Genomic DNA, 14,570 nt, shown 5'->3' on the forward strand with positions numbered 1-14,570 from the left:
CTGTCCCACTCTGCCTGTCTCTCTCCTTGTTCTCTGTCTCAGTCTGTAGGTCTCCCTCCCTCACCTCCACTCTGATTCTCTGTCTCCCTCTTTCTCATCACTGCGTCTCTTCTCTCTGTGGCGCTCGCACATCCCCGCGCCATTCCCTGCCAGCCACTCTGTGTCCCCCTCACGTTGGGGCTGATGAGGGATGCACAGATGGGCTGGGATGGGGCCAGGCCCCCTCCAGCTCCTGACTTGGCATCTCCTCCTCTCTCCAGAGACCCAGCCTCCAGCTGTGACCCCCAGCCTCACACCTGGTTCTGGTTCCCGCCTGGTCCTCCAGCTTCAGGACCCCACCTCCAAAGGCCCCTCCGCTCAACGCCTACCTCCCTAGGGCCCTGCTGGGACATGAGTGCCCACCCAAGAGGCTCTCAAGGACACCGGCAAGGCCTCCAGGCCCTGAGCCCCACTTCTGCCTTCACCTCTGCCTGGGACCTGAGCTGGGCTCCTGGGCCTTGCCAGAAGATGGCGGCTAGGGCCTCGCCGCTGGGACAGAGAAGGGACGGGGTGGCTGGGCAGTCAGGGAAGGAGGGTCGCCCGGATCCGACATTTTGGAGAGATTCCTTCACCCTCCTGTCCCCCCACCTCCCTTCTCTAATTTCTTCTTTTTTTAATGATAAAGTCTTAAAAACACAGAGCCACCAACTGGAGTTCTTGTGTCTATTCCAATATTTCAAATTCTTACCAATTTGAAGCTCATAAGTCACGAATAAGGATACTGATTGGCCGGGTGCAAGCGCGATGGCTCACGCCTGTAATCCCAACCCTTTGGGAGGCCAAGGCGAGTGGATCACTTAAGGCCAGGAGTTCAAGACCAGCCTGGGCAACATAGCAAGACCCCATCTGTACAAAACAAGCAAACAGATTGCCTGGGCATGGTGGTGCACGCCTGCGGTTTCAGCTACTTGGGAGCCTCCCAGAGTGCTGGAATTACAAACAAGAGCCACCAGGCCTGGCCTAGACTCCACCTCTTGACTAGAGGGAACTGCAAAATGCCTGCGAGAGATGTGCGTGCAGGGGAGAATGAAGACTCAGGGCCACGCGTGTGTCACTTTACCAGCTGTGGCTCTCCGATCACGTCCTCGGTCCCATGGGAAATGAGCAGGTTAGGCATGGAGAGCCTCACTTCCAAGGCTTCCGGACGGACATGGGTTCAAATCTCGCCTCTGGAACGCAACATGACTTCACCTGTGTGGACCCCAGTTTCCACATCTGGAGAACGGGGAGAGCGGCTGTGCCTGTCTTATAGGATGATTGTGCTGATGGTGGAGGTATTTTGAGGAGCACATGGGGAACTGTGCCCCGTGTGTCAGCGCCCATCACAGGCAGAGGCTATCCTTTGTGACTAGGAAAACAGGCTCAGAAACCAGTGTGAGTCCCTTGGGGTTCTCAGCTTTGCAGACCTCTGTCCCCTCCAGCCCCCAGAGAGAGGGACCACCAAGGCAGAGTGTGGGTCGCTCCCCTGTTTGGCTCTGTCTCTCTCCCTCTGGTACCTTTTTTTTTTTTTTTTTTTTTGAGAGGGAGTCTCACTTTCTTGCCCACACCAGGCTGGAGTACAATGGTGGGATCTCAGCTCACTGCAACCTCCGCCTCCTGGGTTCAAGCGATTCTCCTGCCTCAGCCTCCTGAGTAGCTGGGATTACAGGCATGCGCTACCACGCCCGGTTAATTTTTGTATTTTTAGTAGAGACGGGGTTTCACCATGTTGGCCTGGCTGGTCTTGAACTCCTGACCTCAGGTGATCCACCCGCCTCCACTTCCCAAAGTGCCGGGATTACAGGTGTGAGCCACCGCGCCCGGCCATTCTTTCTGTCTCTGTCTTATTGAGACCTCGTCTCTCTCTGTCCCTTCCCCACTGGAAACCCGCATCTTTGGGGCCTCCCCCTCCCTTCTCCTTCAGAGTCCAGGTGACCTCTCTCCCGCAGACCCAGGCTGCTTCGTCCTGGCTCGCTGCCCTCCAGTCCCCTCTCCCAAGTGCCCCTCAGCCCCTCTGCCATTCAAGCTCCCCCTCTGCCACCCTCTCCTTAGAGCCATCCTTGGACCGTTGAGTCTCTCGGGCACCCCCCACCATGTACACTGCTGCTCTGTGTTCAAGGCCCAAGGGGCACGTGTGTGGGTTTTTGAGGGACCCCTGGAGCCCCTTCGGGGCGAGCCACGATGGAGAGATTCGCACAGAGACACACACGTTGCTATGAACAGACACACATGCAAATATGCACACGCACACTCCGAAATACACACACATGAAGGACGCACAGAAGATATGCCACACTCAGCCAGGCGCGCTGGCTCATGCCTGGAATCCCAGTACTTTGGGAGGCCAAGGCGGGCAGATCACCTGAGGTCAGGAGTTCGAGACCAGCTTGGCCAACATGGTGAAACCCCGTCTCTACTAAAATACAAAAAATTAGCTGGGTGGGATGGCGCCTGCCTGTAATCCCACCTACTCAGGAGGCTGAGGCAGGAGAATCAGGCTGGGAGGTGGTAGAGATTGCAGTGAGCTGAGATCGTGCCACTGCACTCCAGCCTGGGTGACAGAGCGAGATTCCGTCCCAAATAAAAAAGAAAGAAAGAAAGTATCTGCTGAGCAGAAGAGTGAATGAACAAAATCTCAGGATATGCCAGGAGTGATGGCTCACACCTGTGATCCCAGCATTTTGGGAGGCTGAGGCGGGCAGATTACTTGAGGACAGGTGTTTGAGACCAGCCTGGGCAATATGGTGAAACCCCGTCTCTACTGAAATATAAAAATTAGCCGGGCGTGGTGGCGCATGCCTGTAATCCCAGCTACTTGGGAGGCTGAGGCAAGAGAATCCCTTGAACCTGAAAGGCGGAGGTTGCAGTGAGCTGAGGTCATGCCATTGCACTCCAGCCTGGGTGACAGAGCGAGACTCGTCTCAAAAAAGGAAGAAAAGGACAAGTGTCACAAAAAGCAGAACAGGCACAGGATGAGAGCATGGGCTGCCACTTTTATGACCTTATGGAGCCCTTCAGTGAGGGCCGTGTCCCGGGCTCTGTTCTAGGAACCATATACCTGAGAATCTGTTGAACCCTATGGCAGCCCCGGGAGGTGGGTGCCATCACGGTCCCCATTTCCCAGACGAGGAAGTAGGACCAGAGAGGTGAAGCGGCTCATCCAAGGTCACACAGCTGGAGATTGTGGGGCTGGGCTCCATTTGAACCCAGGCAGCCTGGCTCCAGGGCCTGGGCACTAACCACCGTGCTTCCAGCCTCTCTTTTTTTTTTTTTTTGAGATGGAGTCTTACTCTCTCTTGCCCAGGCTGGAGTGCAATGGTGCGATCTCAGCTCACTGCAACCTCCGTCTCCCAGGTTCAAGTGATTCTTCCACCTGGCCTCCCGAGTAGCTGGAATTACAGACACCCCCCATCATGCCCGGCTAATTTTTGTACTTTTGTAGAGACGGGGTTTCACCAAGTTGGCCAGGCTAGTCTTGAACTCCTGACCTCAAGTGAGCCGCCTGCCTCGGCCTCCCAAAGTGCTGGGATTACAGATGTGAGCCACTGTGCCTGGCCTGATTTTTAATTTTTTAATTGCTTTTGTTTGTCTTTGAGATAGGGTCTCACTCTGTAACCACGGCTCACTGCAGCCTCAAACTCCAGCACTCCAGCAATCGTCCTTCCTCAGCCTCCCCAGCAGCCGAGACTACGGCCACAAACCACCATGCCTGGCTAATTATTTATATTTGTTGGTAGAGATGGCTTTTCACTGTGTCTCCCAGGCTGGTCTTGAACTCCTGGGTTCAAGCTGTCCACCTGCTTCAGCCTCCCAAGATGCTGGGATTACAGGCATGAGCCACTGCACCTGGCCTGATACTGTTTTTGTGACTATGATGAGAGTTTTATCTCTCCCCAAACTCCCCGGGACTCAGGTGGGATGGGTGATGGGTACACAGGAGGAAGGACTTCAAACAATCACCCTCCCTTAAAGGCAGGTGGGGGAAGGAATATGAGGGAGGGGCAGGGCCAGGCCAAAGCTTTGAGGTCCGCTGAGAGGGGAGCCAGTTGTTTAGTGTATCTCCTGCCTGATGCAGGGGAGAGGTCCCAGCGGCTGGGACACTGGGAAGTGGGGGAGGGGACAGCTCTTCTCTTCCCCTCCTCCCCCTTTTCCCAGAACCTGGAAATGCCTCTCATTAACTGAATCCTGTCTAATTAAACCAATTGGATGTGCCTGGGGAGAAGGGAAATTGGGTGGGAGGTTAATTGTAACTAAAAATATCTCCCCCACTTCCTGGGAGGAGGAAGCGGCCGCGGGACCTGCGTGCAAGGTAGGTGGGCATCGCAGAGCAGGAGGGGCCCCTGGTCCAGGGGCATCCTGGGTCATGGGGGTGAGGACCCAGGGGATAGGCAGGCGGGGCGCGGGGGCTGCGGTCGTTGTGTGTCTGACCCCTGTGTTTCCTCTGGGCCTGTGGACTTGGAATGTGGCGGTCGAGGGCAGTGGTGGAGGGATGTCGGTGTGGCTGGAGCCACCGCCCATGTGTCCCGTTGCTGAACGTGGTGTGTGTGTCGCTGAGTGGCAGTGTCTGTCACACGTGCCTTGGTATAGGTTGTGTGTCTCTGTGTAGGTTCCTGTCTGTGACCACAAGACTGCACTTGGGTTGGGATTGTGTGAAGAGCTGGTCTCTATCAACTGTGTCTGTGTCCACGGCATCGTTGTGTCGAGATCGCTCTCCTCCTAGGTCCGAACTTACAGTGGGACTTTGGGAGGCCGAAATGGGTGGATCACCTGAGGTCAGGAGTTCAAGACCAACCTGACCAACATGGTGAAACCCTGGCTCTTTTAAAAATACAAAAATTAGGGTGGGCACGGTGGCTCTCGCCTGTAATCCCTGCACTTTGGGAGGCCAAGGCGGGCAGATCACCTGAGGTCAGGAGTTCGAGACCAGCCTGGCCAACAAGATGAAACCCCATTTCTACTAAAACTACAAACAATTAACCGGGAGTGGTGGCGGGTGCCTGTAGTCCCAGCTACTTGGGAGGTTGAGGCAGGAGAATGGTGTGAACCCAGGAGGCGGAGCTTGCAGTGAGCCAGCCGAGATCACACCACTGCACTCCAGCCTGGGCGACAGAGCGAGACGCCGTCAAAGAAAGAAAGAGAGAAAGAGAAAGAGAGAAGGAAGGAAGGGAGGAAGGGAGGAAGGGAGGAAGGGAGGAAGGGAAGGAAGGAAGGAAGGAAGGCAAGCAAGCTGTTTTTCTCTACCTTGCCCGTGCTCGCCTTTGAATTCTTTTCTGGGCAAAGCCAAGAATCCTCGTGAGCTAAAACTCCACTTTGGGGCTTAAAGTTTGCAAAATCTTCCCATTAATCTCTTGGGACCAGGTGCCACTTAGGAGCGTTCTTTGATAACTTTTACAAAATATCTTTTGTAGTTTTTGAGATGTTTTCATTTTGTAGATCATTAGCCTTTCTTTTTTGAACTAGAATACATTTCATGGGAGTTTTCAAATGTATGTCTGTGCAATGTTACATAAAATCCCTTTGACTATTAAAAGCCATCTCTTTTGTTATAACTTCCCTTTTTTTGTTCTAAGGTTTGTTTATTTCTGCTGTTTTTTTTTTTTTTACCATAGAAATATTGGTTTCCTTAAGTTTTCAAAGAACCAAGTTATTAGTAATTTCTCTAAGAACTAGACTCAAGCTTGCTATTCAACCCTGTTATTGATAGACTGTGGCTTTCTTCTTGATTTCACATATGTTGTTCATTTCTTCCAATTTTCCTTTTTTAAAAATTATAGTTATTGTTTGGATTATTTATTTATTTATTTATTTGAGACGGAGTTTCTCCTTGTTGCCCAGGCTGGAGTGTAATGATGTGATCTTGGCTCACTGCAACCTCCGCCTCCTGGGTTCAAGCGATTCTCCTGCCTCAGCCTCCCGAGAAGCTGGGATTACAGGTGTCCGCCATCATGCCTGGCTAATTTTTTATATTTTTAGTAGAGACGGGGTTTCATCATGTTGACCAGGCTGGTCTCAAACTCCTGACCTCAGGTGATCCACCTGCCTCAGCCTTCCAAAGTGCTGGGATTACAGGCGTGGGCCACCACACTCGACCTTGTTTGGAAATTGTAAGCAGAATGCTTAGTCCATTTATTCTTCTTCTTTTGATAATAATGTATGAATTGGCTTTTCTATCTCTAAGTTGTTTTCCAAAGGCTTGATAATTATATCCAACTTTCCACTTGACATCCCCAGTTGATGTCCAATGCGTAACTCAAACAATATGCTAAAAACAGAACTTTGGATTTTCTCTCTAGCCTCTCTCCCATGTCTTCCTGATGGTAGTAGACAGTGACTTTGTATTTCCAAATGCTCAGGCCAAAAACTTTAGAGTCCTTCTTTTTTTTAAGACATAAAGGCCGGGTGCGGTGGCTCAAGCCTGTAATCCCAGCACTTTGGGAGGCCGAGACGGGCGGATCACGAGGTCAGGAGATCGAGACCATCCTGGCTAACACGGTGAAACCCCGTCTCTACTAAAAAATACAAAAAACTAGCCGGGCGAGGTGGCGGGCGCCTGTAGTCCCAGCTACTCGGGAGGCTGAGGCAGGAGAATGGTCTAAACCCGGGAGGCGGAGCTTGCAGTGAGCTGAGATCCGGCCACTGCACCCCAGCCTGGGTGACAGAGCAAGATTCTGTCTCAAAAAAAAAAAAAAAAAAAAAAGACATAAAACTTTTTTCTTTTCTTTGAGACAGTCTGGCTCTGTCACCCAGGTTGGAGTGCAGTGGTACCATCATGGCTCACTGCAACCTCAGTCTCTCAACCTCCTGGGTTCAATCGATCTTCCCACCTCAGCCTCTTGAGTAGCTCGGACTACAGGCACACACTGCCATATCAGACTAATTGTTGTATTTTTTTTTTTTTTTTTTTTGAGACGGAGTCTCGCTCTGTCACCCAGGCTGGAGTGCAGTGGCACGATCTCGGCTCACTGCAAGCTCCGCTTCCCGGGTTTACGCCATTCTCCTGCCTCAGCCTCCCGCATAGCTGGGACTACAGGCGCCCGCCACCTCGCCCGGCTAGTTTTTTTTGTATTTTTTAGTAGAGATGGAGTTTCACTGTGTTAGCCAGGATGGTCTCGATCTCCCGACCTCGTGATCCTCCCGTCTCGGCCTCCCAAAGTGCTGGGATTACAGGCTTGAGCCACCGCGCCCAGCCTGTATTTTTTTGTAGAGACAGGGGTTGGCCATGTTGCCCAGGCTGGTCTGGAACTCCTGACCTCAGGTGATCCACTCGCCCCGGCCTCTCAAAGTGTTGGGATTACAGGCGTGAGCCACCGTGCCCAGCCCAGTTTCTTCTTTCACTTAATAAAAGAGAGGGTGCATTCCTGGCTAATGAGATAGTTTCTATATGTGGGGGCCTTCCTGCATGTATGTGATTGAGTTTATTGCAGGGAAAGGTAACAGAAAATGGGGTTGTAGAAAGAAAAGAGGTAAGGCTGAGTGTGATGCCTCACATTTGTAATCCCAGTGCTCTGGGAGGCCAAGGCGGGAGGATCACTTGAGGTCAGGAGTTGGAGACCAGCCTGGCCCAAATGGTGAAACCTTGTCTCTATTAAAAATACAAAAATCAGCCGGGTGTAGTGGTGTGCACCTGTAATCCCAGCTACTCGGGAGGCTGAGGCAGGAGAATGGTTTGAACTTGGGAGGCGGAGGTTGCAGTGAGCTGAGATGACGCCACTGCACTCCGGGAGACACAGCGAGACACCGTCTCAAAAAAAAAAGTGCCGGCCGGGCGCGGTGGCTCAAGCCTGTAATCCCAGCACTTTGGGAGGCCGAGACGGGTGGATCACGAGGTCAGGAGATCGAGACCATCCTGGCTAACACGGTGAAACCCCATCTCTACTAAAAAAAATACAAAAAACTAGCCGGGTGAGGTGGCGGGCGCCTGTAGTCCCAGCTACTCAGGAGGCTGAGGCAGGAGAATGGCGTAAACCCGGGAGGTGGAGCTTGCAGTGAGCTGAGATCCGGCCACTGCACCCCAGCCTGGGCGACAGAGCAAGACTCCGTCTCAAAAAAAAAAAAAAAAAAAAAAGTGCCTGGGCCCGGGGCTTGGGTGCACGTGGCTATGCCTGGGGAGGAGAGGGAGGGGTCGGGGAGGATGTGCCTGCAAGTCTGTACCGCAACGCCTCTACTGGCCTCTAGAGGGCGCAATCTCTAGCGGCTCCGCCCCAAGCGAGGCGGGGCGGAAGCGTGCTGTGCACAGGCGCAGGATGGGTCTTGGGCAGCCCAGAGCTTCCGACTGGCTCCTCTGTGGTGGCGGGGCGGGGTCAGACCGAGATGGCGGTGTGCGCAGGCGCAAGACTGGGGCTCTTGGAACCGGAAGTTAAGGCGTTCGCGGCTTGTAGTAAGTGAGGAGGGCGGGGCGGGTACACCGGGTGGTGGCAGTGGTGGCAGCGATGGCTGCCGGAGTTGGGCCGGTCGGGGGTAATTTGGGGTGCGAGCCCAGGGGCAAGGGAAATCTCGAGATGAGGAGAAATGTAGCAGGCAGCCGAAGGGCCGGCAGACGCGGACGGAGATGGCACCTGAGCGTCTCTGGGAGAACCTGGGCGACAGGCCAGAGACGGAAAGAAACGGAGGCACGAAAAGAAGCCTCGAGAAACTGAGGGACTGAAAGACGAGGGTGTTGGGAGAGGAGGGAAGCTGAAAACTAGAGAGCGTGGGCAAGAGTTGCAATAGGTTCCAGCCAGAGGCTCAGACCACGAGGCCGAGAGGCGTGGTCGCCCTTAAACTTGGGGAGTGGAGGGGAAAGTCGGAAACTGATCGTGGACGCTAGAAACAGAAAAAAGGGAATTAGATGGAGAAACGATACACTGAATCATGTGGGACACCGAGAGATATGGAAGGGTGGAGACAGTGAAGTAGGGAGAACCCCACAAAAACTGGAGGTAATGGAGAATGATGCTGAGAAATGGAAAAGTGAGGGAGTGGAGCCCGAACCCCTAGATTTGAGTTCCTCATCTGACACTTGGCTACTCACTTAGCCTCTCTATTGCTCAGTAAAATAGGGGGTGATCATAGTGCCTTACAGTCGTGAGAAAAGTGTGTGTGTGTATGTACATAGGTGTGGGGTAGGAATAAATCATACAGATAGGAATAGGTCTGTGTGTTAACGTGAGTAAGCAGTAAGCAAGCATGAGCTATTATTAAAGCTTCTGATATTAGGAGATAAAGTATTAAATGGGGAAATAGAGAAGGTGATGGAGAGTGAACACTGGAAGGACACAAGGGAGGAAAAAAAGATTAAAACAACATGAGAAAGAGGGCGCGGTGACTCACGCCTGTCACCCCAGCACTTTGGGAGGCCGTGGTGAGAGGATCGCTCGAGCTTGGGAGGTCAAGGCTGCAGTAGGCTGTGACTGCGCCACTGCACTCCAGGCTGGGTGAAAGAGTGAAACCCTGTTTCGAAAAAACAAAAATGAAACATTTTAATTTTTTTGAGATGGAGTTTGGAGTTTCACTCTTGTTGCCCAGGCTGGAGTGCAATGGCGTGATCTTAGCTCACCGCAACCCCCGCCTCCTAGGTTCAAGCAAGTCTCCTGCCTCAGCCTCCCAAATAGCTGGGATTGCAGGCATGTGCCACCACGCCCGGCTAATCTTGTATTTTTAGTAGAGATGGGGTTTTTCCGTGTTGGTCAGGCTGATCTCGCACTCCCAACCTCAGGTGATCTGCCTGCCTCGGCCTCCCAAAGTGCTGGGATTACAGGCATGAGCCACCGTGCCCGGCCTGAAAAAGCTTTTTTTTAAATGAGAAAGATGGAGAAAGTCAAATGGAGAACTGAAGAGAGATGGAGAAAGGAAGAGCTGGATTACAGAGAAAATCAGACTACGAAATGACTCAGATAAATGAAGAGAGATGAGACCAGAACAGGACAGGGAAGAGAGATGAGGGTGATGAACAAGACAGACCGAAAAAGAGACAGAAGCCTGAAGATGGAATGGAGAGAGATGGAGGGGACAGAGGGGGAAACAAACCCACTAAAGGCCATGAGCCCAGGGCAAATAGGCCAAGAGACCAAAAGATGGTCAGAGACACAGTTACACAGAAACTAGAAGATGCAGACAACCTAGAAGCTGAAAAAGATAGACAGCTTGAGAGGCATGGGATGCTGTCAGTGGGGCTCAGCATGCATAGGCAGTTTGTAGCCTCAGAGGAACACTCTCATATTCTTTTCATTTTTTTGTTTCTTGAGTCAGAGTCTCGCTCTGTCGCCCAGGCTGGAATGCAGTGGCGTGATCTCGGCTCACTGCAAGCTCCGCCTCCCGGGTTCATGCCATTCTCCTGCCTCAGCCTCCTGAGTAGCTGGGACTACAGGTGCCCGCCACCACGCCCGGCTAATTTTTTTGTATTTTTAGTAGAGACGGGGTTTCACCATGTTAGCCAGGATGGTCCCGATCTCCTGACCTCATGATCCGCCCGCCTCTGCCTCCCAAAGTGCTGGGATTACAGTTGTGAGCCACCGCGTCCGGCCGGAACGCTCTCATTTTCGAAGAATCACTGACCCGGAGTCACAGTAACACTCCAAGCCCTCAACTTACTTCCCTCCTAGAACAGGAAAACACAAGAAGAGGTGGAAGCATTGTTAGCACCATTATGATAGGGAACTGTGGCCTTTTGAGTCTAATTTTGTTTCCAGATTTTGCCCCACTTCCTCTTGCTGTTTTCTGCTTGTTAGTTTTCTGTTTTCTGTTTCTAGTTACTATTTAACTACTTAGCTTCTCTCTACCAAGATTGATGGTTAAATGTTGTAAAGTTTTGAGAGGATATTATCTCTGTTTTATACATGATGAAAACTGCCTGAAGTTAGTTCAGGTTAATTTGCCCAGGGAGCTGGGCACAGTGGCTCACGCCTGTAATCCCAGCACTTTGGGAGGCTGAGGTGGGTGAATCACTTGAGGTCAGGAGTTTGAGACCAGCCTGGCCAAGATGGTGAAACCCTGTCTCTACTAAATACAAAAAATTAGCTGGGCATGGTGGCACACGCCTGTAATCCCAGCTACTTGGGAGGCTGAGGCACAAGAACTGCTTGAACCCGGGAGGTGGAGGTTGCAGTGAGCCAAGATCACACCACTGCACTCCAGCCTAGGTGGCAGAGCAAGACTCCATCTCAAAACAAAAACAAAAGACTCTTAACTGTAAGCAAAAAGGCATTTTCTTGTGTAGCTGAGAAGTGGGGGGTTGAAGGAAACTAAGCTTCAAGACCTAAATGATGTTGCCAAGCTTCTCTTCCTCTCCCTCTTCCTCTTTCACCCTCTCCCTGTGATGCACCGTGATATCCTTGTGCCTGTATCTAGTTATTTCTCTAGGATAGATTTTTAGGAAAGACTCTGTCATGTTTCAGAGCTACTACAAACAGCTCCAGGCTTATATCAAACTTGCCTGATTATAATGGATAAAATGAGAGCTTTTCTGTCCTAGCAACCGAGTGTAAATTCCACAAAAGGGCCCTGATTGGCCCTTCTTCCATCATGTGTCCACTTCTCAGACCAATCATTGGTTAGAGGGGGAGTAGAGTACCATGATTGGCCAGGTCTTTGTCACTTGCCTACCCAATAGTGGTTCTTTGACTTAAAGGCCCTTGAACCATGTAGAATCGAGGAAGGGCTGTTCTCCAAAGGAAGATGGATACTATCCTCAGAAAAGAAGTAAGGGGTTGTGCCAGGCAGGCAAAAATAATATATAACACTTGCAAAATTTTGCCTTTTATCTCAATGTTCTGAATCTCACTGGACCCCGGGTGAAGAACCCTTGCCTTATTCTTTTCATTACATCACACCTCTCTCCTGTTACTGCCTTTTGAGACAAGATTCTGCTGTTGGTTGGCCGTGTGACCTACATCTCTCCTTTAGGTGTCAGGTCAAACATTCCCTCCTCCCAGGATCCTTCCACGATTCCCAAGCATGGGAAGGTGGAGGAAGCTCCTTTGGTGTCCCACAGCTCCCTAGGGTTCTGTTATCACAGTGCCCATCACTGGATTGTCACAGTCTGATGACGTGTGTGTCACATGAGAGATGATGTGATCATGGCCATCTGTGAGGACTCTGGTGGTCGTATTCATTACCTCCTTTTCCTGGTTCAGTGCTTGAGAAATAGGCTGTTAGAAATGTTTCTAAAAATGGGCTGGGCGTGGTGGCTCACAGCAGTAATCCCAACACTTTGGGAGGCTGAGGTGGGGGAATTGCTTGAGCCCAGAAGTTTGATAGCAACCTGGGCAACATGGTGAGACCTCATCTCTACAAACAGTAAAAAATTAGCTGGGAGGCTGAGGCAGGAGGATCGCTTGAGTCCAGGAGGTCGAGGCTGTGGTAAGCCATGATTGCGGCACTGCACTCCAGCCTGGGAAACAGTGAGACCCTGCCTCAAAAAAAAAAAAAAAAAAAAAAAAAGGCACTGTTCCCAAAAGTGAATGAATGTCTTCTGTTCTCTCTCCTAAGAATCCAGGGCCTGAAAACCCAGAATGAACTTGTGTCCATCCCAGAGATCACTGCAGGTATCATGAGGTACCCTTTGTGTCATCAGCTCAAGCAGTCCCCTGACCACTTTATCATCTGTGGTGGTCCTGTGCCGTGACTAGGAGGAAAAATTAGCTCTTTGAAGATAAAGTAGTTCTCTGTTGCAATTTAAGGCACTGGCCTCTTAAATTGTTGCAGGTTGGGAATGGATGAGAATATTTGTTTTGGGTGATCAGAACTGAGACCCCCATTGTGGATTAGTAACATGCCTCCTCCTAGAACAAGAGAGGGCAGGGATCGCCGAGACCACCACTGGGCTCCCAGCGAGGAAGAGGCCTTGGAGAAATGGGACTGGAATTGTCCAGAGACACGTCGCCTCTTGGAAGATGCCTTCTTCCGTGAGGAGGATTACATCCGTCAGGGTTCTGAGGAATGTCAGAAGTTTTGGACCTTCTTTGAGCGCCTGCAGAGATTCCAGAATCTCAAGACCTCCAGGAAGGAGGAGAAAGACGCTGGACAGCCCAAGCACAGCATCCCAGCGCTGGCCGACCTGCCTCGCGCTTATGACCCACGTTACCGCATCAACCTCTCTGTTCTTGGCCCTGACACACGGGGCTCTCAGGGGCTGGGCAGGCACTTGCCTGCGGAGAGAGTGTCTGAGTTCCGCCGGGCCCTGTTGCACTATCTGGACTTTGGCCAGAAGCAGGCGTTTGGGCGTCTGGCCAAGCTGCAGCGTGAGCGGGCAGCCCTCCCCATCGCCCAGTACGGGAACCGCATCCTGCAGACACTGAAGGAGCACCAGGTGGTGGTAGTGGCCGGTGACACCGGCTGTGGCAAGTCCACTCAGGTGCCCCAGTACCTGCTGACTGCTGGCTTCAGTCACGTGGCGTGTACCCAGCCCCGGCGGATCGCCTGCATCTCACTGGCCAAGCGTGTAGGCTTTGAGAGCCTTAGTCAGTATGGCTCACAGGTGAGTGGGACGCACCAGATTTCCGATTTTTCCAGGGCGACCTTGGGGGAATAGGTTGCTTGTCCATATGGCAGTATCAATAAAAATGAAGCACTTGGCCGGGCATGTTGGCTCACGCCTGTAATCCCAGCACTTTGGGAGGCCGAGGCAGGTGGATCATGAGGTCAGGAGATCAAGACTGTCCTGGCTAACATGGTGAAACCCCGTCTCTACTAAAAAATACAAAAAAAGTTAGCCAGGCGTGGTGGCGGGTGCCTGTAGTCCCAGCTACTCAGGAGGCTGAGGCAGGAGAATGGCGTAAACCCGGGAGGCGGAGCTTGCAGTGAGCCGAGATCACACCATTGCACTCCAGCCTGGGCCACAGAGCGAGACTCCATCTCAAAAAAAAAAATAAAGCACTTACCCTTGGACCCAGTAATGATTCTTCTAGAACTTTATCCACAGATTGGCTTGTCCGTGGTCTATATGACAAAGGAGCTAGCATTACCAGTGTAGCACTTTAATGGCAAAACAATGGGAAACGTCCTAAAGGCTCGTCACTTTTTTTTGAGACAGAGTCTCGCTCTGTCGCCCAGGCTGGAGTGCAGTGGAACGATCTCAGCTCACTGCAACCTCCTCCTCCCGGGTTTGAGCAGTTCTCCTGCCTCAGCCTCCTGAGTAGCTGGGATTACAGGCACCCACCACCCTACCCAGCTAATTTTTGTAATTTTAGTAGAGACGGGGTTTCGCCATGTTGGTTAGGCTGGTCTCAAACTCCTGACCTCAGGTGATCCACCCACCGCGGCCTCCCAAAGTGTTGGGATCACAGGCATGAGCCACTGCGCCCAGCTGCGAAGATAATTCCTGGCAATCACCGCAATGCAAACTGCCATCTTGGAAGGCCAATAATAGTCCTTCTGTGTCATGGTGGTCATAAGGATGAAATGGGTTGATATACATAAAGCACTTAGAGTGGCACATAATGTCCTGGCACATAGTAGGGACTCAAGAAAAGGTTATTTGTATTATAGTAAACATATATACATGGGGTATGGTGCTAGATACTTTCTGTGCATTGTCACATGGCATTCTTGCAGCATCTGGGGGAAAACTATAAGGG

The 14,570-nt window shown here is 51.7% G+C and overlaps 1 protein-coding gene across 4 annotated transcripts in view; it reads left to right on the forward strand.

The window, feature by feature from the left end:
* Positions 1-8,357: 8,357 nt before the first annotated feature.
* DHX34 (DExH-box helicase 34) overlaps positions 8,358-14,570 on the forward strand; it is a 36,674-nt gene continuing 30,461 nt past the window's right edge. For 3 of the 4 annotated variants that reach the window (XR_013409948.1, XM_015124347.3, XM_077980505.1), the window contains exons 1-2: positions 8,358-8,395; positions 12,484-13,471. Coding sequence is in view for 3 of the 4 variants with exons in the window: in XM_015124347.3 (XP_014979833.2) it covers positions 12,767-13,471 (705 nt within the window). In the remaining variant the exon portion in view is untranslated. Of the gene's footprint in view, positions 8,937-12,483; positions 13,472-14,570 lie in introns of all 4 variants that reach the window. The other variant, XM_077980503.1, reaches the window with a different exon arrangement.

Source organism: Macaca mulatta, chromosome 19, assembly GCF_049350105.2.
Source record: "Macaca mulatta isolate MMU2019108-1 chromosome 19, T2T-MMU8v2.0, whole genome shotgun sequence".
In the NCBI taxonomy this organism is placed as follows: domain Eukaryota; kingdom Metazoa; phylum Chordata; class Mammalia; order Primates; family Cercopithecidae; genus Macaca; species Macaca mulatta.